The sequence below is a fragment of the Gymnoscopelus braueri genome (genome assembly GCF_963280865.1).
Source record: "Gymnoscopelus braueri genome assembly, chromosome: 11".
Lineage (NCBI taxonomy): Eukaryota > Metazoa > Chordata > Actinopteri > Myctophiformes > Myctophidae > Gymnoscopelus > Gymnoscopelus braueri.
The window spans coordinates 53,801,645-53,826,630 of record NC_137613.1 but is presented as its reverse complement, the minus strand read 5'-3'; the positions used below and the strand labels follow the sequence as shown (position 1 = coordinate 53,826,630).

Genomic DNA, 24,986 nt, shown 5'->3' with positions numbered 1-24,986 from the left:
TTATACTAAGATCCCCCGACCTTTAATGCCACCTGGAATGAAATTTAAGATCAAACTTGCAACAAAAATTTACATGAAAAGTGAAAGACAATAGTATCTCAATTTAATATGCAATATTGTCAAGAATGAAGCTAGTAGAAGTGGTTCAGGCGTTCAACAAACCACTGGATGCTATTTTATTATATTAAATATTTGGTTGTTTGTCACTTAGTCTCATAGTGGTCATATAATAGTCATAACCAATAGTTCACATCGAGCATTATAACTATATAGTTAAAAAAAAAAAGTTTTAGTGCTTCGTGTGAACGGCCCTATTGAGTCATTTGTAATACATGGCCTCAGAAAAAAATATTTCAGACCCTTTAAAATGAATTTAATACAATTCAACACCCCTTAAGGACCTTGTTAAAGACCCAGGGATACCCTGTAAACGGGTGATTGGTCCAAAACAAAAGACACAGAGATGACAGTCATCAGTTTCCAGGCAGAATATGAATTTTACTCGTCATGGAAAAGTTCAGGCACACTGTAGAAATAATGCTAATAAACAACATTAGCACAAACATATTATTATAGAGCCAGAAATACATTAAAACCAATGTTATGTTTTCATGATGTAATCAAGGCTTATTATGGTCTGTCAACCGTGAGGGGGAAAAAACTCAATCACTTCACACAGTGGACGGTGTTCAAAACATCTTTCTGAACCACAGCGAACCCCAGAGGAGAAGCCCTGCACCAAGACTGAACCAAGATTTATTTCATCAACTAGAGACATTTGTGTTTCTCTGTCAGTGTTGGACGACATCCCCATATATCCACTGGAGGTCCGTGTTTAATGGTCCTACTACTCCATACATGTACAAATTCAACAAATAAGAGTGTTTACCCATAAGCCACGGGTGTTACCCGTCCCTCCGTGCCCCATTTGTTCAGTAATATTCCATATTGGTTAAATGAAGAAGTGTTTTAATCCTCTCTGTGACTGACTGTCTCTGTTAATGAGCTGTTGCAGCAGGTGAAAGCTGGTTCTACATTCAATGGAAACGATTAAAACACTTATTCAACTTATACAGTTACGGAACACACAAGGGACCCGATGTGACGGTAACAGTAACATCTGTGGCTTTAGGGTATATTTATAAGCCTCTCATCTCCAAATGTTTACGATTTAGATTTGTTTTGGAAATTAATGCCCTACTTTGTCATACTATATGTCACACAAAAGTAGCAAAAATAGGCCATCTACACACTCAAAACGTGTGACACATTTTGAGCTTGTAGATCGGCTATTTTTTAATAGGAATCCTGAAAAGTAACAGTTATGGAGTAGTACCATTAAACACAGCATTCCAGTGGATATTTTGGGGTTGCTGTCTAAGACTAAACTGAGATACACAAAAGTCAGAATTGATCAAATCAATCTAGTGTCAGTCTTGGTCCAAGGCCTGCAGAGCAGCTGTTTGGAGATCTGTTCTGGTTCCCACAGCTTTTTCTCTGCATTATTCAATCTACAAGTCCATCTCTGAGAAGCCTGGTTAATCGTCAGTCCCTCTACTGCACAGGTCCTGGTACACCCCGCTCACATTGAAGAATAATCGGAACATTTAGAATGATTCACTAACTAAGACGTCTCTACTTGGATATATATGATATATGATTCTTAAAGGGGCATTTCACCAAAAAACAGGGACTGACCCTGCCCATAATTTTTACCGTTCTAACAACCCAAAACAATAGAAGACAAACATTGACCCGTCCTGCACTGGGTTCATATGCAGTACGGGTTTCAAAGTCTGAGACAGAGACAAACAAATGAAAGATACCGTGACGTTACTATTAGCGCTACTTTAGTTTCTATCTTGAATCTCACCTAATGAACAATCTCTATTTTTCATATAAATGCAGATTAAATGTTAGACTACATGACGGACAACACTACATGACAAAAATAAAAATACATCTAACTAGTAAAATGCAGGAAGAATAAAGAGTTCTGCATCAAGTCAACATCAGTCTGTATAGAACATATTGATCGTTAATCACATAAACCCAGCGTTGATTCATTTGACCCGGGAAAGAGCAGTTGAACCCAGAGAGTGAGGAGCTCTGTGCTGATTGGTCAGCGGCCATATCTCCCTTGGGCCGATACGGCGGCTGACCAATCAACGCAAGCTAAAAAGTAGCGAGGCGCATTGAGCCTCCACCGCGAGCAAACTTTCTGCTTGAGGAACGTAAGCTCACAGGCTGCTTCTAATTTGTCGATTGCTTGATTGTCCCTATGTAATTACTATTAATTGCTATGCATCCACGCGTATTTGGCCGTTTGATAATTATTGAATTGCCTAGCTGTTCTCACGTGTTCCGGCCCTATGCAATGAGAGTCTGTCTGTTTTGTATTCATTTAGCCCTGATGAAGACCTCTGTAGGTCCAAACATGTTGGCTTCTGCCTGATATTAATAGTTTATCCTGTCTGATCCAGGAGCACCTTTGACATTTTAACTTTTTTCAATTACCTACGTCTCTGGTGAGCACCTGGTTGAGGTTATTCTCTCAAACACTGTTGTGTTTGAGAGTACACTCAATTGATCTAAAACAGAGCAACAGCGACCTCCAGTGGCTGTGTGTTAGCACAACATATAGCCAGCAGTGCATGCTGCGTTTTGAAACAAACAATTCCCTCCCAAAACCATTAGGAATCACAGTGACACCGTTTAGATGGCCGTAGTCAGGCATAGCCGGACTATCAGAGATCTCCATCTATTGATACGCCTAGGGACATCTACATCCAATGAATGCGGTCAAACTGGGTGGAAATCGTTCAGAGATTTCGGTGGCATCACAGAACCACTGCAAAGTTTTTTTTTCCCAGGCCAGGGACCCCCTAGCTGAGAGAGATGAAGCAGGGACCTCCACTACATACTGTATAAAATTGTGTTGCATTTTAAATCTTTCACACATTTCATACATAGATTCAGACTTGTTCGACAGCACCATCATCAGTGTTGTTTTTTGTTAATCTTTTCTAATAAAAAGTTGAATTCATGTTCATGTTAATATGTATTTTCAAAAAGTGTTACACAAACATTTGGCGGCCCCCCTGTAGTAACTCTGAGGACCCCCTGCCCATACAATGATTTCCCCAGGCGTATCGGTAGGCAGAGATCTCTGATCTTCCCAAGCCTGTAGGAGTTCGTACAGTCACCCCCCCCCCCCGCCAGTGGTGGAAAGTAACTAAGTACATTTACTCAAGTACTGTACTTATGTACAATTTTGAGGTATTTGTACTTTACTTGAGTATTTACAATTTCCAATACTTTTACTTGTACTCCACTACATCTCAGAGGCAATTTTTGTACTTTTACTCCACTACAATTATTTGAAAACTAGTTACTAGTTACTTTGTATATATTTTTTTAGATTATTATTACAAAACATACATTAACCACTTCAGTCCACATTTCGTCAATTTGAAAATAGCCGATCTACAAGCTCACAATGCGCATTGTGAGCTTGTAGATCTGCTATTTTCAAAAGATTTTTATACATTTGAAAACTTGAAATGGGACATTCTGCACAATGAGTACTTTTACCTTTGGTACTTTAAGTACATTTTGATGCCAATACTTTTGTACTTTTACTCAAGTACATTTTGAATTCCAGACTTTTACTTAAGTCAAAGATTTGAATACTTTTTCCACCACTGCTCACCACCCGGCTTCCCTCTCCCAAACACGACCAATTGTGTTCAAATAGACACTCAGCCAAACCGGATGCACCGCGGTGGATTCAAACCCCTAGACACCACGGTGGCAGACAGATACTTTAGCCCTGCACCACCTGAGCGCCCACTCAGCTGATTATTCAAGTAAACGTTTGCAACGTCTTAACGTACCAATGTCACAGGGGGGCAGTAAGGAGCCCTACAAATTCCATTATGTTGCATTTGGCCAAACACTTTTTTTACCCATAATACTCAACGTCACAACCAAGTTGCTGGGACAGAGAAAGGTCGATAACAAAGTTCATTTTCTCATAGTATCTCTGAAAAAAAGCCATTTTAGTGTCAGAATGTTGGGAGAATTGTGTGGCTTGTGACGATTGTGTCACACATTTAGTTCAGTGACCATGGGGCTAAAGAATCGTTTAGAAGCTGTGTTCACGTTCACTCTCCCATTAAAATGAATACTCTTTGTCCACCACTACGCTGCACCTCCCCGTGATCTCCCAGTGGAGGCGCTCGCCACACTTTGAACCCCTCTCTGGTTCACACGGTTCATAGTTTGAATTCCTCCTCCTAGTGATGTCATCCTCCTCCTAGTGATGTCATCATCCACTTAGTGATGTTAATCAGGAGGCCATTTATTCATAGTTTGTGGTATTGAATCAAGCTCAGTGACAGAACAACATGAAAATGTAGCATAAACGTAGCATGAGCCGTTAGCCTCACTGAGGAGAAACTGCTGCCACACACGGAGGGTTTACAGGAAGGATTAAACATCACAACAACATTATGGAATGAACACAGACTGGGGCTAGAGTTAGTTATAGTTAACTAACCTTAACTAAGTTAGTTATGGTTAGTTAACCCTAACGTGCCCACTGGGTTTAGGGTTAAATGGGTGGTTCACCCCCAAAATGACCTTTCTCTGAATTACTCAGCCTTGAAACAACTCTCACAATGTAATCCGAGTGATGGGTGAAAAAAGTAACTTTTGGTGTGAACTACTCCGTTAACTAACCCTACCTGTTGGCTCTTTTCGACTATGAAGGGTTAATCCAGAACCTTCCACAACCTGAAACTTTACAGCAGTGTTTCCCAAACTGTAGGTCTGGAGCCTTTTTGCATTCGCAATTTCAATGGGTCGCGAATAAATGTCCCTTTTTTCAGATTTTCTGAAATATATATAATATATATATATATATAATAAAAACATTTAAGTAGTGAAAATAGCACATCTACATCGTGACATGATACGACGCGCTGTGAGCTTGTAGATCGGCTGTTTTCACTCGTCTAGGTCCTGAGGGAGACATCAAATTTCTCTTCAGGGTCTCGAGCTAAAACGTTTGGGAACCACTGCTTTACAGAACCTGTGAAGTTCTCTGATGGGTTTCCATTACAACCACTACTACCAGTCATACAAAAAGAAACATAGACTTAAAAAGGAAATGCATTAAAAAAAAAAAGAGGTAAAAATAGCAGATCTACATCTTTCATGTTGCAAGCTTGTAGATCTTCTAATTTCACTATTTTATCATTTGTGTAAGGGTTAGTACCTCCTGAGCAGGGCCCAAATTAGGTTCTGAGAGCCTTACGTGAAACCCAGTCGTAGCGAATGGAAACAAATCCAGAACCTGTGAAATGCGTTTCATTGCACGGCACTGTTTACTTAGTTCTTAGTCAAAAAGAGCCTTAACAGACTGGGTTTAGGGTTAACTAGGGTTTAATTAACCCTAATGAGTTAATTAAGGTTAATGAACCCCAACCGGGGTCAATTAGGGTTCGTTAGTTTACAGCTGGATGAAGTCTCTGTGAAGCGCCAGGCCCTCGTGCCGTCTCATCAGGTCGGGCATGCTGATTGGCCCGCCGTCGTGTCTCCTCAGGTCGGGCATGCCCATTGGCCCCCCGCCGTCCTTCCCCGGCTTGACTCCGCCCAGGTGGACCTTCATGTGGACGTCTCGCGAGCGCTTCTCCTGGTAGCTCTTCCCGCACACCCGGCAGCTGTAGGGCTTCTCGCCGCTGTGCGTCAGCAGGTGCTTCTTCAGGTCGTTCTTGGTGACGAAGGCCTTCCAGCAGAGGTGGCAGCCGAACGGCTTGTCCTTCTTGTGGAAGCGGACGTGCGTCTCCAGGTAGCCCTTGGTGCTGAAGCTCTTGTTGCAGATGCTGCAGCTGAACGGCTTCTCGCCGGTGTGCGTCAGCATGTGCGCGTTGAGGCCGCCCACCTGCCGGAAGGCCTTGCCGCACACGTGACACTCGAAGGGTTTCTCCCCGGTGTGGATGCGCTTGTGCACCTCCAGCACGTGCTGCGAGGCCAGGCTCTTGCCGCACACGTCGCAGGAGACGCGCGCGTTCAGCTTGTCGTCCGTGTGGCTCTTGATGTGCGTTGACAGGGCGCCGTTGTCGATGAAGGCCTTGCCGCAGAACTCGCAGATGTACGGCCTCTCGCCCGTGTGCAGCTTCCGGTGGCGGCGCAGCGCTCCCGGCCGGGGGAAGCTCTTGTTGCAGACGGGACAGGTGTACGGCTTCACGCCCGTGTGGATACGCATGTGAGTCTCAATGTTCTGGTAGGTCTTACCTAGAAGAGGGCAACCATCATTAAATGTTAGTTGACAATTAATTGTCAAACAAATTACGGATGAATGATTTAAAAAAAAAAGGTGCAGTAATGTGTTTTTTTGTGTTTTTTGTCAAACCAAGTAAGTGCTTAAATAGCTCTGTATCATCAGCATTGATTACTATTAGAATATAAAGACAATGAGCAGACACAATTGGAACTGAAACACTCTAAACCTACAGCTGACTAATGGGTTCTCTCTCCTGATTGAATGAAATTGATGACCCACCTGATATATATACATATCAAATACATATCATTTTGTGGGTCCGCAGCACGAAAGAATTTGAGAACTAGTGATTTAAAAGGCATTTGTAGAATCTGCCTCAGGTCTTAAGTTATTTGACATATCTGCCCTGTCTAAGTTCCAATGTGCAATGCTAATTATCTCAATTAAAGGCGCTGTGAGAATTGTAAAAAACGTTAACGCTCTAAATTCTTTGCTTTTTCGGTAAAAGGGGTTACAGATGAATGGAAACAATTGGGACGATTATGCAAAAATAATTGCGATCGTATCTCAAAAATAATTAGCGATCGGGCCGTCTTACCGCAGACGTGACAGATCTTGCCGCCGGTCTCGATGTGCGAGCGCAGGTGTTCTGTCAGACTCTCGTGAGCCGGCACGCGGTCCCCGCACACGCCGCAGCGGGACTCTGGGTCGTTGAAATGCCTCTCGGCGTGTTTCCTCAGGTGACCTTTGCTCTGGAAGTTGTCCCCGCACACCATGCAGCGGTGAGGAGGACACAGCAGGTCCAGGTCGTCCGGGTCCGGGGCGCCGCTCCCGTCCTTGTCCATCTCGGCTTGTTCCAGCATCTGTTTAAAAAGGTAGAACAAATAAAGAGACAACTTTTTGATGTTTACATACTATTTCAGTGTCTGCCAAACGGTTGGTCGGGACCTATTTGTGGGTTGCAGACCCATTTTTAATGGGTCACGACTAAATACACTTATATTTTTTTGTTTCCTACAATTTGTTTTTAATTATTATTTCAAAAAAAAAAAAAATCACAAAAAAATCCCAGAATTCCCAACATTTTAAACAAACTGAAACATTTTTCAAATTAAATTTCATAAGTAATACAACAATCAAATATATTTTTTGAATTAGAAAAAACAAAACACTTAAGAAATAGTGAAAATAACAGATCTAGCTCACAAGCGCACAATGTGAGCTATTTTCACTAGTTTGGGTCCCGGTGAGACAAGTTTGGGAACCACTGTACTAGTCCACTGTTTCTCAACCTGTGGGCCGGGGCCACTGGTGGGCCACGAGAGTATTGCAAGGGGGTCCCCAAATTTGGCAAAAACATTAAGATTTTAATAATAATAATAAACTTTATTTGTATAGCACCTTTCATGACATGAAATGCAGCTCAACTGCTTTACAGAGCAAGAATACAATTACAGTTGCAACCAATTTAACAATACAGCAAAAAATAAAATAAAAATAAAAATAAAATAAAAGCAAAAGCATAAAACAACATTAACACTACCACCGCCAAGCCCGTAGCCTACGGGCCGATAAATCCAACCGTAAAGCGCCGATCCCGTAGCCTACGGGCTGTGGTGCTTTTTCCTTTTTTTCGAATTTTTTTTTTTCTATACGGAACATTTCATTGTAACACCACCGGAAACGGAATTATTCTGGATCACGTTTTGCCGATCCCGTTGGCCTCCATTCTAAAGCGCACACTGAAACGCCATTTTCTTCGATTGTAGTTTTTCTCCTCGCTGATCACTGTTTAACATAAACCGTTCTAACTACAACATGGCGGCTCCGTTTGACACATGGTTTTCACTGGTAGACGCAGGGAGATGTCCGCGATGTTTACAAACAGTGCACAGCTCAATCTTAAGGATTTTAACGAGGTCTATGGCGACGTGAAAAAAACAAAAAACAACAATATAACGTTGGCACTGGTGAGTACATTATGAGATTAACCTCTGGCGGTCAATGTGTTAAAATATGCAATACAGTGAGGACTTAAAAATCAAAGAATCAGCTAAAAGCAAGAGTGAAGAAATAGGTCTTGAGCTGTGCTTTAAAGCTATCGACAGAGGCTTAGGTGTAATGGGAGTTTATTCCACACTGTCGGAAGGCACAATGTAGGCACAATGAGAAATGAGAAATAATACGAATGAGAAATAATAACTTAAAGACGGGGTGCCGTGATTTTCAGTGATTTCCCCCCCCCTAAAACATAATCATCAGGTATTATGGTTATACTAGGAGGAAGATTTTTTTCAAAAAAGTGTACAGAAATGGTTAAAATTATGTTTTTATGTGTACACACCTCCAGTTCATTAAGTATACCTGGTTCTCACCTTAGCACCTCCTCCACCACCTTAGCACCACCCACCTGTCCTAGTCCCTCCTCCTCCTCATGCCCACACCTGTTGTGTTATGATAATGAGGGGGAGGGTATATTTTTACTATGTCACTAAAGGGCTGTTTTTCTATTGGCACATTTGACCCTCAAGGTTTCAGCCTCCAGGTAGAAACTCAAAATAGTCAGAGAAGACATAAAACACCATAAAAACACCACCAGGGGGCTTAATGAAGTTCTATCAACCTCATAGACACATGAAAAACTGAAAAAGTGCAAAACCGTGGCACCACCTCTTTAACTCATTCAGTGCCCGGCTTATTTATGGCAGTTAGGCTCTCAGTGCCACAGCCAAAATTCATTGTAAAAAAAAAAGTGCTGGGGTTAAGTCGTCCTTTAAGTGTTATTTGGGTGGGCCGTGTGCATTTTCAGAGTATGTTTATTTTAATCAATCAATTGATTGTGTTCCGGCTTGAGCTAACATACTTCTAAGTTATTATTTATCGAAGAGCTTGAGAGACAGGGAGACCCATGTTACTGAACAAGCACTCTATAGCAATGATTACTATCACACTATAGAGCCATTTAAAACGTATTAAAAGATAATAATAATAATAAAATCACTTACTGTACCTTTAAGACAGAATCTCCGTCCCCATCCTTGTCCAGGTCATCTCGATCGTCACCTCCCCACGACGGGTGACCACCACCACCTCCTCCTCCTCCTCCTCCTCCTCCCCCCATGTGTGATTTCAAACCTCCGCCCTTCCCGTACGTCTTGGCCTGACTGGTGCTGGCGTGCGCCGCTCTCTCGGCCACGTGCGTCTTCTTGTGTCTCCTGAGCGCGCCCGGGCGAGGGAAGCGTTTGTGGCAGATGGAACAGCTGTGGGCGAAGCGCGGCAGATTCACTTGTTCAGCACTTTTCAACAACGAGGCAATTCAACGAACGCGTCAAACAGTAAAGGAATAGTTCACCCAAAAAAGTACTTATTTTCTATCAATTACACACTAGGGTTTAACATTTTCCGGGAAATAGCTCATTTTAATTCCCGGGAATTTTCAGACCTTTTCCCAGGCTTCCCGGGAATTCCCGTTAAAGGGTAAAAAAATAAAAAAGTGCCCACTAAAATGCATTTATATGTAGATACTTAAATAGCCAATTTTACATCGAGGTGCCCAAATGTCCCTATTGTGTCCACCTATGAACTTGCACTAATAATGACTTAAGATGATTTTTTAAATCAATAAATATAGTATTTCTTAATTGGCCTGGCTTGGCGGAGATCTGCCCTGTTGCGCAGCAGCAGGAGAAGACAATTAACTTAAACGAGGAGCTGCGCTGTGCACCCAAATCGCACTCAAACAATGTCAAACTATCACATTCTAGCTGCTGAAATAAACGTTCCATTTGTATCATTATTGACAAGAGAACAGAACATGGATGTTGTTTGCAAAAGGATTATTTATTTATTGTCCATCAGAGCGCTGGTGAGGGCACAGCTTATCTCTACTTTTGTAGGATATTGATAGCCTAAACTTGTAATTTGTTTGCAGTTATTAATTTATATTAGGCTACTTGCTGGATATTAAGACTCAATTTTGTGATGTTGGCTGTATGTTGTCAAATGTATTAATCAATATTTTGTTGTTGATCAAATGTCGGGTTTTGTAGTGTGATTTTGATGTGCACATGCATGCGCTGCCACTGACAATCAATGAGACAGACAGCTGTTGTGCAGTTCACTTGTTCTACTGGGTAGTTCTAGTAAAATGGTAGTTTGAACGTTCTAAAATGCAAGTGTAGGTAGGGTAGGCTACATTAATGATGATAAAAAAATCGGACCACATCGGTCTAATACTTTCTCTCGCTCTCTCTCGCACGCTCTCTCTCCAGCTCTCCAGTCTCTCCTCTCTCTCTATCAAAAGCATTGCTTGGCTTGCGCGCATTTTAAGCTGGTATATAGGCTCGAAATCAAACCTACCCACTGTTTATGCAGCGTTTCACTTGATGTTGAATCTCAACTAGTCAACTGGTGTCTACCGTAATGACAGCAGAGGAAACGGTGAAATCAGCGTGCGCAGGGCAGGCAGGGGGCATCACGGCCACTTGTGTTTTATTTTGTTCATTACTGCTACATTCAGTGCGTCCCATATTGGTTCACAACGGGACGATGGGACCCTGCCCTGGTCGTCAACGCGGCAAGTAACTTGGCTAATTATAATAGTAATTCCTCCGCGCTGTAGATAGGCCTTTCTACTAATTAGTATTCATTTCTAACAAGAAAAAAAAAACACCGGGATCCCGGGAACCGAAGTCAGTTCCCGGGACGGTAAATAACCTCGGGATTCCCGGGATTCCCGCATCCCGGGAATCCCGGTGTTAAACCCTATTACACACCCCATGAAGCATTGAATTCATGGAGATTTTGTTGTTTTTGACGTATTCCTGAGATAATAATTTGATGACCGGGTAAGTATTTTTTTTTTGGGTGAACTACTCCTTTAAGCAATATTATAAAATGGCATTTGAATTTATTATGAAGAAAAAAAAAAGAAAATGTGGTAAACACTTGTCTCTTTTAGGAAACACCCATTCATGACACAGAGCAAGAAAAAACCCAAAATAAAAGGAAATTTGCATTCAATAACTAAAGAAGTACAAATGAAACAGAACAATAATAGAGTCAGGGCACCGATGGCGTAGTGGTTAAGGCGCATACCACATATAGGCTCTACTGCAGCCTGACAGCGAGTCGTGGGTTTGATTCCCGAGCCCCGACGACCTCTGCTGTGTGTCACTCCCCACTGTACCAAATATCCACATAAAGGCAGAAAAGCCCCAAAAATATCTTTCAAAATGTAAGATTAGAGTCAAATTAAAGTGCAGAAAAACAATGTGAGACATCTCAATAACAGGCGGCGGTAAACAGAAGTGACTTAAAGAAGTGAGAGCTTTAGTTGTACCTGTAGGGTTTCTCTCCGGTGTGTCGCCTCATGTGCGTCTCCATGTTCTGGAAGACCTTCCCACAGATCTTACACGGCCCGCTGGGCTCTCTGTGAGACCGCAGGTGAGTGGTCAGGCCGTCTGCGGACTCGAACCACTCGCCGCACACCCCACATGCACACTGTGTCTCCTTGCAGTGACTCAGTGCGTGTTTCCTCAGGAAGCCCTAACAATGACAATTTAGATCACATTATGTACATAAAAAACTATAGGTTACCAGGTAAACAATGAACCTAGCATCTGTCTAAAAACATGCTATGGAAATAGCATTATGTGCATTTTGAACTATAGCAGACAAACCTGAGGGAATCACTAAACACTGAATGTACATAACATTAATAACATGACAATAACATAATAAGGTGAATAACATTGAGGTACCTTGCTGTAAAAGGTGTCTCCACACACTCGACAGTAGTAGTTACCGATGCCTGGCTCCTTCTCCTGGTCGGAGGTGGTCTCACCGCCCTCCTTCCAAGCCCCACCCTCCTCTTCATCGTCATCATCATCCTCACAGTGATCCTCCCCTTTGTGAGTGTCTTTTATATGAGCCTGCGTACACACACGCACACGCACACACACACACACACAATGAGTCTTAATTGATTGACAGAAAATGTAACCACTAAATCATTACATAGCATAGTGATTTTTCTAATATGTACCATTTTGTTTCTGTCGGGCATATTTCAACCTTTTGTGTTGTTTTGTCGTTACTTAATGCCCTACTTCGTCATACAAGAGTGTCAAGCTAAAGTAGTGAAAATAACTGATCTACAAGCTCACGTCACAACGTACTAGCATCGCGATTTTCCCTCCACACCAAACCTCTTCCCCCCGAAAATAGGCGATCTACAAGCCCACGTGTTCAGTGCCGCTTTAGACTCCACGGGGGCCCTAAGCATGATACGGGACACATGCACGTTTCCCCCGCGCGCGCGCAGTTCTGGGCAGATTGGGTTTAAAAAAAAATTTAAAAATTTTTTTTTTTTTATTTTAAATTTTTTTTGCAGGTAGGCGGGCCCCACGCAAGGCGGGGCCCTACGCAGCCTGCGTAGTGTGCGTGTAGGGAGAAGCGGCCCTGCACGTGTTGCAGCGCGACACGTTGTGATCACGTGGTAGATCGGCTATTTATTTATTTTTAAGATAAAAATGAGAAAGGGAAAAAGGGGTCGGGGACCCTAGGGTCCCCGACCCTTTCTCAATCAGCCTGTCAGCAAGTCCCGGGTTCGATTCCCAAGCCCGACGGACCCTTGCTGCAGATTACTGCAATTTCCTCTCAATCTATATATAAAAAAAAGAAAAAAAAAACACATTGCTAGTTTGACCCATTCTAATCGTGAACATTTGTGCAAATCTTTGAATACATATATTATTATTTTTTGATAGCAAACATTTTTTAACTCAAATCTTTCCTTCTTGTGATCACTGGAACAAAATATTTTGAGATGGGGTCGGCGGCCAAATACATATAATTTTCCTTGACATGAAAAAGTTTGAGCACCACTGATATAGCAACACAAGTTTTTCAGAAAACCGTTAAGATTTAGAAGACATTTGTAGCCTCAGGTCTTAATGGGTTGTTAATGTTATAAAAAAAAAAGGACTGAAATCAGCCGTGGCGACTGACAACTGTAATCCATTGTGTAGATGAGTCCTCACTTGTAGTTCCTCTTCTCCTCTGAACATCTCTCCGCACACGTAGCAGACCCGCGGGTCTCTGGCGTGGATCTTCTTGTGTCTCCTCAGCGCTCCGGGCCGGGGGAAGCGCTTGAAGCAGACGGGGCAGCTGTAGGGCTTGACCCCGGTGTGGCGTCGCATGTGGGTCTCCATGTTCTGGAAGCTCTTCCCGCAGATGGAGCACGTGCCCCCCGTGCCGCTGCCGTCCGCCCTGTGGGACTCCATGTGCTCCACCAGGGCTTCCCTGCTGTCTGGAGTGTCTCCGCACACGCCACACACACACCTAGAGGAGAGACACACACACACACACACACACACACACACACACACACACACACACACACACACACACACACACACACACACACACACACACACACACACACACACACAGTTAACCCATTCAATCGGGGAACGCATCTGCGTCGTTTTAGATTTTTTGCTATAGCCTATAACCATTAGTTTATACTAGCTATATACAAGCTCATAGCGCAGCTTGTAGATCTGCAAAAAAAATCGTGAACATTTGTGCAAATCTTTGAATATATACATATTTTTTAACTACATTTAACTCAAATATTTGCTTCTCGGTCCCTGGAACAAAACTTTTTTCATGTCAAGGACCCCCAAAATTATATGTATTTGGCCTCTCAAAATATGATGTTCCAGGGATCCCCCTGTTCCCTTTAAAAAATATATATATATATTCAAAGATTTGCTAAAGAATTGAAGATAAAAAAATAGCAGCTCTACAGGCTCGTATTTTTGGATAGCCAAAGTATTAAAATAGGCGTTCCCGGTCTTAATGGCTCTCCACAGCACCGACGTTGGCGGCGGTCAAGTGTTGGGAAGGGACAGTTGCCAAAAATCTGCTGTTGAATGAGCGGTGGGTACACGGTTGCGAATCGTCTAGTTCTAGGGAAGCGCCGAAAGCCGACCGACCGTCGGTTAGCAGCGGGCTTGATATTGAAAAAGGCCACAGGCTATTTTTAGCACCATAGTAGCCGTCTGTCAGTGTCGGCTCTCAGGTGCATTCAGAAACTTTTTTTCACACCTTCCAACAGACTTCATTCGACTGCCTGTCTGTAGCTATCTGTTGGAGAGCTATACCTTTAGACTCAATGTGTTCTACCAGAGCTAATGTGTTCTGAGAGCCAGAGCCCAGCTCTGACTGAAGCAGTGTACACTACTACTGGCAGCACTGCTGGAACAGATGGTTAAATTCATATCTGGATAGTGCGACGAGCTGTGGTGGGAATTTGTGACGGAGGTATGGAGGTTTTGCCCTTTCTAGCGATAGGTAGTGTTTATGGTCACTAGAGAGAGATTCCAGAGGTGTTTGTACCTCCTGGAAGATGGCTCGTGAGACTGGTACAGCCAACGGTCTCTTCCAAACTTTCACTGAAACTTTTCACTGGTGGCAGACTGAAGCTGGGCTGAATGCGGAAACAAAGCTAAATATATCACGCTCACCTTGAACGTCTGACCAACGTCTGATCATCACAGAAGCCAAACGTGTTCCGTTAGTCACAACATCTCGGCGGCGCAGAAAAGCCGAAAAAGGTCTGAGTCATGCCCACCCGAAGCTCTGAATGACATCATATTGTAGTTTGTAGCCAGCTGAACCGAACAGACTTGGTGTAGAATGCATTGGGCTTTAGTAAGAAGCACTCTGGACATGATATCCTAAGCGTTGCTCCGTTCGTAAAACGCCTTCTGTGCACAAAGCCACTTATAACTTTTTCAATTCTCAAAAAATTGTGGAAACAGCCGATTCAGAAGTGATTTTATAGAGATGAATCTGAAGATCAGGGAAAGTAATTGCCATTATGTCAAAATCAATTGTGCGCACAACCAGTGTTGTCCATGTGTGTGTCGGCTGCGTGTTTCACCAGGTTGGTTTTCAAATAATGAATAATAATAATAATAATAATAATAATGCTATTATTACTACTACTATTACTACTAATAATAATAATAATTAGTTAATTACCCGGCCATAGCTGAGTGGTTAGTGAGCCCGCCTAGGGAACCAGCTGGCCCTGGTTGCCCCAGGTTCGATTCCAGGCTATCCCAGCATATGTGCCGATGATATGAAATTTGTCCCTGAGCAAGACTCTTAACCCCAATTGCTCACAGGTTCTCATTGGAAACAAGACCGCAAGGACTTTCATGAACGACCTGTTAAAAGGAATTATCCTTATCCTTATCCCAGTATTGTCTACGTGCGTATCGGCAGTGTGCATAACGAGGTTGGTTTTATAATAATAATAACTAATGAATTACCCAGCATTGTCCATGTGCGTATCGGCAGCGTGCTTAACGAGGTTGGTTTTGTGTCGGAAAGCTTTCTTGCAGAGCAGACAGCTGTGGTTGGGTCGCTGGCCACGCCCCCTCGTCCTCTTATAGGTCCGTTTGGGCTGGGCTCCGCCCCCCTGGCCGTCGCTGTCGTTGGATTGGCCGACGGAGCAGGACGACGACAGGGCGTCGCCTCCGGGTGCCACCGTCGCACCGTGGTTCTGGTGCAGTGGCAGAGACTGACTCTGATCACTGCCCCCATATGGTGGGAGCTGGAACTGCAGATCTGGAGACAAAATAAAAATCATAATTATTATTTATTAACTCGTTGAGTGCTATTCACGTGTTTCACGTGTTTTTGAAAAAATAGTTTTAAAAAAAAACGTTCAGAACTCAAGATATCATTATCTGAAGATTTGCAGCTCCATCCACTCCTTGTTTAACTTATAACTGAAAAAGGCTTTACTTCTCTGCCAAAATCCACTGGGACCACTGGGACAACATAGCCAGAAATAATTCTGGCACTCAGTGAGTTAATTACAAAATAAATAAATGAATAAGAAAATTAATATAATGTTCATAGTCACGAACAATAAGATATGTATGAATAATATATTCATAAATGATTTAAAATAATTCTGTAGACAACTGAACCATCCCATCCTTCTAACAGAGAAAAATGTATGAGAAATTAATTCACAATTGTGATGGTTTGTCCAGATATTAACTGTCCAGATAGATCATTATCATTCATCAGGATATTCCACTGTTATGAGGGAAGGTGCACGTCAAATCCTCAATGTTAACCAAATGGACCTGTAAGGGTACATTTGGTTACCATTCGCACACTCTTCAGAGGGGGGATGAGTGTGATGTGACTCTTTGGAGGGTGGGTGTTATGGGGGAAGGATGGACCCTTATGGGTCCATTTGGTTCCATTTGTACTCTTTGGGTTGCCAATTTCATCCAATCAGGAGATAGTACCCATTTATCAGCTTCAATTGTATAGTGTTCCAGTTCCAATTTTGTCTGCTCACTTCTTTGCGTCATCACTTACCAAATTCACTTGTTTAATCTGTATCCTGCATGAGTTCTCTCACCTGATTGGATGCAATTGGTATCCTGAATCGAAAATGTATTTCCTGTTTATTAAAGAGCTGGGGAGACAGGGAGACCCCTGTTACTGAACAAACACTCTACAGCAATGATTACAATATAATCATAACATAAAGCTTTTTTAACACTTATTTTAACAAAAGCCCTGTAGCACCTGTAACACTGGCTACACACCATACTTTGTTGTACAGTCTACTACAGACTGTAAGTCGAATTGAGATCTGTCAATTGAGAGGTGTCAAAACGTTGCTGAATGCCATGCTCTCTACACTGTGCAGTCAGACAGACAGACAGACAGACAGACAGACAGACAGACAGACAGACAGGCAGACAGACAGTTCTCTCCACACCGCATCGACAGTCGGCTACTAGTTTGACGTCGGCTACTGGTTTGACGTTTGCTTTTCGACAACACACACATGAACATGTATGTGCAGGCTAAAATAATTTGAGAAATCAAATCAATAAAGAGGACCACTGCACAGCAGCTTACATGATATAGGCACATGGTTATACTTATAACTAAACTGTAATTAGACTATTTTGGTTTATCATATTGTTCTTCTCATTTAATGTTAAAATGATAAATCATATGTTATCAATAGCTAGAATGATTAGAAAGAATTGGCACAGCAGCCTGTCATTTCTGTGGAGGCAGGCTACTCGTCATCATTTTCAAATTGATAACATGGTCATTCTATGCTGTATATCTATTATCCTATTATTTAGTTGGAGAATGAGCACACATGCTTGCGATGGTGAAAACTAAATTGAAAGCTATAATAAAATATCTGCTGTTTCAGTTGGATTTTACAGACCTTTACATTATAAAGGACTTTGGCTCAGACAAAAGCAGGCCAAAGTGCTTTTGGTATGGGCAAGTCAAAATATAGCCTATAACGCTTAGTGTTAATGTATATTTGCTTTCAGAGAATAGCTGACAGCTGATAAAGTGTTCACATTACACACGCAATATTCTTTCCACCTTCTGGTGTTTGAATGAGAGCCACACACTAATGTGCACACACAGTCACATACACTTTACTATGTGTCTGCACTTTGAGCCAACACGCTGTAGCGTACCATACAGTCTGTGCGCTGTATGCAGATAAAAGTAAATACATTTACCAAGAAATATAGCCTACTGCTCCTTGCAAAGGCTAGACAACTAGAGAGCTAGTCTACGCCCCCTTTCTGTCCCCTCTCTGCTGCTATTGACGTCCGACAACCGACTGAGCTGGCTCGTCACTATAACTAATGACCCGTCATGGCCGTGTACACACCTCACACACTACAACACAGCGCCTAATACAACAGATTTTTGGCCACAGACGCTTTCCAACACTTATTCAACGTCGGGCCAGTGTGTTGGAACACAGTCAGTGAAGTACAGTCAGACTTGTCACCTGCTCATTAACAGAAGAACACCAATCCATACCCGTCAACCTCAGGAAAATGTTTTGACTACCACTCTCACGCGTCGCATTCGCGCACGCCGTTTCGCTGGAACACGGTCATTTCCCACTAGTCTCTACTCTATATCATCAAGTTATTAAACAACAAATCCGCTTTGGTATTAAGGGTTTATTGTCTTATTTTGTTCTATAAATAACCATAACAGCAAAAAATGTTCACAATAAGATGGCAACATTTCTGTCACAGAGGGCCGTAGACAGTTCAGAAACCTGCCTACCAGTGACATCATCGATAGGCAGTTTTGCAGGCAATTTCCAAATAGTTATTTTTAACTATTTTTTTTATGCAAGAACAATGACTTCTACATTATTTCAGCAACTTTCCAGGAAGAGAAAGGCTCTAGTTTTTATTAGCTTGGAATCCCGATCGATGATGTCACTGGTAGGCAGGCAGAACTGTCCACTTCCCACCAATGAGACTGACTCTGTAGTCAGTAGACAGAAATGGTGTCATCTTATACAGAGCATTTGTGAGGACCAATTAAGTGAAGATAAGGTTGACAATGGGAGAGGTGCCCGACGCGATCCTCCATTCCAGAGCTATGGCCGATTGAATGTGGCTTGTTTTTTGAAAAACACTTAGAAAACAACATATATCCGAGAAAATTTGACTTTTGAAAATCCTTTACTATGGAAGCAGACGATCATTTTCTTCTGGTCACGTGATCTCTGGGTGTACACTTCTTCGTTGGTGTTTGGATCATTCACAGGCTGCTCCACAGCGCCCCGCCCCCCTCCCCCACCCCAAAAAATAATAATTACATTTATTACGTCCGTGGCAGAATTAGTAATTGGAAAAAATTACGTTTATTACGTCGGTGGCAGTGGATGAGTTAAGCTTTGGTTATGTGTATGTGTCGAATGTCATGCACATGTCAGCAGAAAATGGCATCATTATTTTCTTTTGTTTCTGAGGAAAAGGTCTGATTTTGCCCCTCCAGAATTCTGTCTCGCATGGCGACTCTCAAGAGTGTACAAATGGAACCAAATGGACCCTAATGGAGCCGGTACATTTGATCTAAAAGGGTTTAAAAGGCCATCTTTCATTTGGTCTCTACTTTAATGACATAATTTTGTCCTGAGTGCAGGAAATGGCCTTAAATGGACTTCGGGAAAAAAAAACACAAACACTGCAAAATCCTTCGTGTTGATTTAACTCTGAAGGATGGGTGTGATGGGGGAGGGCGGACCCTTTATGGGTCCATTTGGTTCCATTTGTACTCTCCTCAAAGAGTCACATCACACCCACCCCTCACAAGAGTGTAGAAATGGAACCAAATGGACCCCTACGGGTCCATTTGGTTCCATTTCTACCCTCTTAGGAGTTAAATTAACACTGAGGTTTTGCCGTGTGCACCCTCCCCCTTCCCAGTAAAACATCCTGAGGAATGCAATAAAAAAAAACTCTTAAAATCCATCTGGTTCAGCCTACACTGTAAAATCCTCAGTGTTAATTCACCCATTTCTGACAACCAAATGGACCCAAGTTAACACTCAGGAGTTTACAGTGTAGGGAATATGGCTCCTGAAGTAATAAGTCTTATTTGCCAGCGATTATGAAATCAAGATAATCTAAATAAAACAATGATGACTGTTCTGTTTCGCTGTGATGCTCCGTTTTGTCTTGTGTTAGAAATCCAATGCACCCGCGCAGTCAGTGGTTCTCAAATATTTTCATGTCAAGGACCCCCAAATTGATATTGGCTGCGGACCCCCATCTGAAAACATTTTGTGCCAGGGATCCCCATAAGAGAAGATTTGAGTTTTTTTTAAGCTACAAATCATTCCAAATCTTTCAAAAATGTTTAAGATGTTTGAAAAATGTTGCTCACAAGTTCAACGTGTCATAATGTGACGCGTTGAACTTGCAAGCTTATAGATTGTGCTTTGTTCAAAAAGCTGAAGTATAAAATAAAATTAAAAGTGCCTAAGGTTTAAAACTATTCCTCATCTTGCCGGGGACCCGGTGGTGGGGTCCCCGGACCCCACTTTGAGAAACACTGGTTTAGTGAGCTAAAGAGAACCTTTGACAACAACAAGAAAGATTACAAATTCATCTTCTCCTAAAGCCTGATACATACTTCAAGGTATAAAGCAAGTATAAATATATAATAGTATATTTAGCTAGGATGGTGAAATGCAGGGGACCAATTTCACTATGTGCAAATGTACCATTTTCTATTTATTTTTTTAATTCAACCTTTATTTATTTACCCAGGGGGGGATCGCTGAGCCCTGCTGACCAGTACAACCACAGTATGATACTGTTGTACTGGCAGCTGACCAGTACAACCACAGTCTGATACTGTTGTACTGGGAGCTGACCAGTACAACCACAGTCTGATACTGTTGTACTGGGAGCTGACCAGTACAACCACAGTCTAATGTTGTTGTACTGGGAGCTGACCAGTACAACCACAGTCTAATAATGTCATACTGGGAGCTGACCAGTACAACCACAGTCTCATACTGTTGTACTGGGAGCTGACCAGTACAACCACAGTCTAATGTTGTTGTACTGGGAGCTGACCAGTACAACCACAGTCTCATACTGTTGTACTGGGAGCTGACCAGTACAACCACACCACAGTCTCATACTGTTGTACTGGGAGCTGACCAGTACAACCACACTCTAATAATGTCGTACTGGGAGCTGACCAGTACAACCACAGTCTAATACTGTTGGCCACTGAGCAGATCGACTGGCGCACTGTGCCTTGCTCAAAGGCACTTCAACAGTGTTGAAGTGACTTTAGTCCCCGGTCCAGGGAATCAAACCGGGAACCTTTCAGCCACAAGCACACTTCTCTAACCTTTAGGCCACCACTGCCCCGCCCCCCCGGTGACAAATACAACAACAAATAAAGGGGACTAAATAATAATAATAATCATTATTATTATTGTTGTTCTTGTTATGATGTTTAGAAAAACACAACACCAGCGTAAGATGACATGTTGACAAAGCAATAAGACTCATTTGTTAAATCATTTGAAATTCAAATACAAACTGCCTGGTCTCTGTTGTTGTTCAAAAGGTCATGATGTTTACACAGTCAAAGCTCAGTGGTGAAGGTGTGTAGCACATGACAGTGGGTCTCCGGTTCGATTCCCGCGCACGGCAGACGATTGCTGCATGCCACTCTCTGACTCTCTCTCTCTCTCTCTCTCTGTTAACTGTCTGTCTACACTGTGACTGTCAATAAATGCAAGGATTTTTTTTATAAATCATATAAATATATATTGTTTTTACTGCCGTGGAGCATCGCTACAATGAAATGCTAATGCACATTATACCATTACTAATACAGTATTACAGTATTACTCCATTCAACCACCAGTGATTGAATGGAGACCAGTACAGTACTGGTCCCAGGAGTATTTATACTGGCTTCCAGTACAGTATCTATATGTATTAACTTGTTTCCAGTACAGTATGTATACTGGTTCCAGGACAGTATTAGAGTATTTATACTGGTTCCCAGTACAGTATCTATGTGTATTAACTGGTTTCCAGTACAGTATGTATACTGGTTCCAGGACAGTATTAGAGTATCTATACTGGTTTCCAGTTCAGTATCTATGTATACTAACTGGTTTCCAGTACAGTATGTATTGTATACTGGTACCAGTCCAATACTAGAGTATTTATACTGTTTTCCAGTACAGTATCTAAAACTGGTTTCAAGTACAGTATGTATACTGGTACCAGACAGTACAGTACAGTACATCAGAATAAAATGGCGGCTGGTGCTCCCAGTGGCTTATACATGTATAAATATATATAACTACATTACACTGCGTCGCACCACTGTGCAACTGCACAAAAAGCACAGATCTACAAGCTAGCGACGCGTCGCTAGCTTGTAGATCTGTGCTTTTTGTTCCGCTCGAGACCATACTGTAGAGAAAAATAATAGAAAAAGAAAAAACTAGCGACACCTACCGCTATGCATTATGGGTCTATATAGAGAAAAAAAAGCGATAAAAAAACAACAAAGCGGCCTAAAAAAAACATATATATGAAACAAATATGAAAAATATAAGTATAATAGACTGTATACTGTAGAAAAAATAGTAGGAAAAAAACCAACTAGCGACACCTACCGCTGTGCATTATGGGTCTATGTAGAGAAGAAAAAAAACATAAAAAAAACAAAACAAAGCGGCATTAAAAAAAGAGAGAGAAAAATATGAAAAATTCAAAGTATAATATTATTATTAAAAACCTGGTCTGTGCGTCTTGTTGTGCGGCTTGCTGACCACGATGTCCAGCAGCTGCGCCTCGTACACGTCCATCTCCCGCTGCACCAGACCCACGATGATCTCCGCCGCGGCGGACAGACGCTCCGACACGAACAGCCGCACGGACACCGTGGCGGCCGTGTCCGATCCGAGACCCCCACCGGCACCTCCTCCGGGGCCTCCACCTCCACCGGGGCCTCCGCCTCCCCCGCCGCCGCCGGGAGCCCCCTGGCCCCCGGTAGGACCACCGATCCTCCCGGGGTGGTGGTGGTGGTGGTGGTGGTGGGGCTGGTGCTTCTCCATGACGGACCAGATCTCGTCTCCCACCAGGGTCAGCTGTTCGTTGACGGAGAGCCTCAGGCTTTGGATCTTACACATCTTGAGTCCTTCGATGGACATCTTTCTTGGTGGTGGTTGTTGTTGTTGTTGTTGTTGGGGTTTGTGTTTGTGTGTGTTTTTTTTCCTTTATTGGTTTTCCTCCTACATACGGATCCAACACTGCGGCGGCGACGAGAGGAGAGCCTTTGTTCCTCCTTCTCTCTCTCTCTCTCTCTCTCTTCTGCTCCTAGGCAGTATTGCCAGGTTTGCGAGAGAAACAAGCAACCCAGGTCTATGGAAACAATCCCAAAAGAAGCAACTATTGATTGATTGAATACTTTATTTTGAAGATTTGTAGAGAAGCACATGGAGGTGCAGTTTACAATACAAGGTCAGCTAAAATGGATCGCTCATAAAGCCGCAATGGCTTGTTTCAAATGAGATCCTACTTCTTGGCCTCAATCACTAAACCCATCTAACCCCTGCTCAATTTGCTAGGATTGGATGGCTTAGGGTTGAGGACAGAGTACAGCAACTTGCTATGGGCCTGGTCTTCAAGATACACCACAACATTGGGATCCCCCTGTATTTGTCCAAATACTTCCAAAATGTTAATGAAGTCCACGATCATAACACCAGAGGCAGCTCCACGAATCATGTTCAACCCAGATTTGGCTCAACAAAGGGAATGAACTCGTTCTCATGCTATTCATTACAAATGTGGAATGCCCTACCAAAAGGAGTAAAGGAGTGTAAAACCCTACTCACTTTCAAAGCTGCCCTAAAGATACACCTTCAGGAGGCTGCAATTCGAAAATGGCCCCTGTCTAAGTCTTAACCTACCCCCCCCCCTTTTTATTTTTTTTCTCTTGTAATTTTTTTTTCACTCTTCATACCAGTAACCTGTAAGCTGATTGAGTGCTTAATGAGTCTTCCAGTTTAGTAGTAGTATGTACAGTACATGGAAGTACATGATGTACTGATGTTCTCATGTCTTACTAAATAAAGTACATCAATCAATCAATCCCCACGTTCTCAATTCATGGAGGAACTAGGCTACGGCTGTTTGAAAATAGCAGATCTACAAGCTCGCATTGTTGCATGCATCCGATCTTTCGATTTTTTTCGATTTTTAAAGTAAAAAATAATCTTGGAGAAAAAAAAAAAAATTTGGAACATTTTTGAAACATTTTAACAACACAAATCTTGTATGGGGGTCCCTGGCGTGAAATATTTTCAGATATGGGGGTCCAGACAAATCTATGAATTTGGAGGTTCTTGAAAATGTTTGAGAAACACTAGTTTAAACAATTAGAAAGCAATCCCAAATAATCAACTACACTTTAGAAACAAACAAGCCCAAAAAAAACGCAACCGCAACTATCAATATTTACAAGCAACTTTACAGAAAAACAAGCCCAAAGTCGCTTATAATAAGCGGACATGGCAACACTGGTCTCTCTCTCTCTCGCTGCTCCTCCTCCTGAAAGAAAACAACCAACCAAAACACTAATAGTTCCTTCCGGGATCGATACTGCACCACGCATGCGCGGTACACCCATCCATCCACGCATGGATGGGAACCAAACCCCCAGAACCGCGGAGAACAGTCGAAGCATCTGAAGCTTCGTGGCTAAATTTGGTATTGCAGGAACAACGCATTTGAGACACTACTGCGCATGCTTCTATCGTCTGAAACGCTAGTGCGCCTGCTCCATTGGCCAATCCAGGAAGTAGAGAAACTTCCGGGTGCTTCATGCGCTTGTGAGCAACTTTCATCGAAATGAATAGGTGGGGCGGGGCAGTCCGTTCTCTAGATATATTAGAACTCTATGATGGGAACTGATGGCTTCTTTTTTTCTCGTCCCCAGGTGGCGGAGGTGTGGAACTTACTGCAGTGAAGGATTCCCACACCCCGCCCCCGAGGTGTCATGTCCATTGAACCTGAGGGGGACACGTGCCTGCCCTGACCCCCCCCCCATCAGAATTTTGGTGGTCATGATTTCAATTTTTTTTTTTTAATTAGTTAGGTCTTTAAACCCTCAATCCTAAATCCTTAATTTAGGAAGATACGTTACAGTAGAGTAGGCTATGTGGTCGCCACTGAAATGGCACAGAAATGGTCCTAACTAAGTGGGCGCGTATGCGAATGTCGTATGTATGTATGTATGTATATGTATGTATGTA

At 42.6% G+C, this 24,986-nt stretch overlaps 1 protein-coding gene across 2 annotated transcripts; it reads right to left on the bottom strand.

Moving 5' to 3' along the window:
- Positions 1–359: 359 nt before the first annotated feature.
- LOC308095871 (uncharacterized protein) lies at positions 360–23,006 on the bottom strand. Of its 2 annotated transcripts, XR_013934085.1 has the most exons (9): positions 22,466–23,006; positions 15,637–15,934; positions 13,333–13,633; positions 12,052–12,222; positions 11,631–11,836; positions 9,300–9,549; positions 6,888–7,152; positions 2,583–6,300; positions 360–2,551 (listed from the first exon to the last, which is right to left on the bottom strand). XR_013934085.1 is itself a non-coding variant. In XM_080443001.1 (8 exons), the coding sequence occupies exons 1-8, from the start codon at positions 22,878–22,880 to the stop codon at positions 5,516–5,518; spliced, it is 2,691 nt and encodes an 896-aa protein (XP_080299127.1). In that variant the 5' UTR covers positions 22,881–23,006; the 3' UTR covers positions 360–5,515. The 2 variants fall into 2 exon arrangements, 1 of the variants encoding a protein (XP_080299127.1); XM_080443001.1 differs by having other exon boundaries at positions 360–6,300.
- Positions 23,007–24,986: the final 1,980 nt, after the last annotated feature.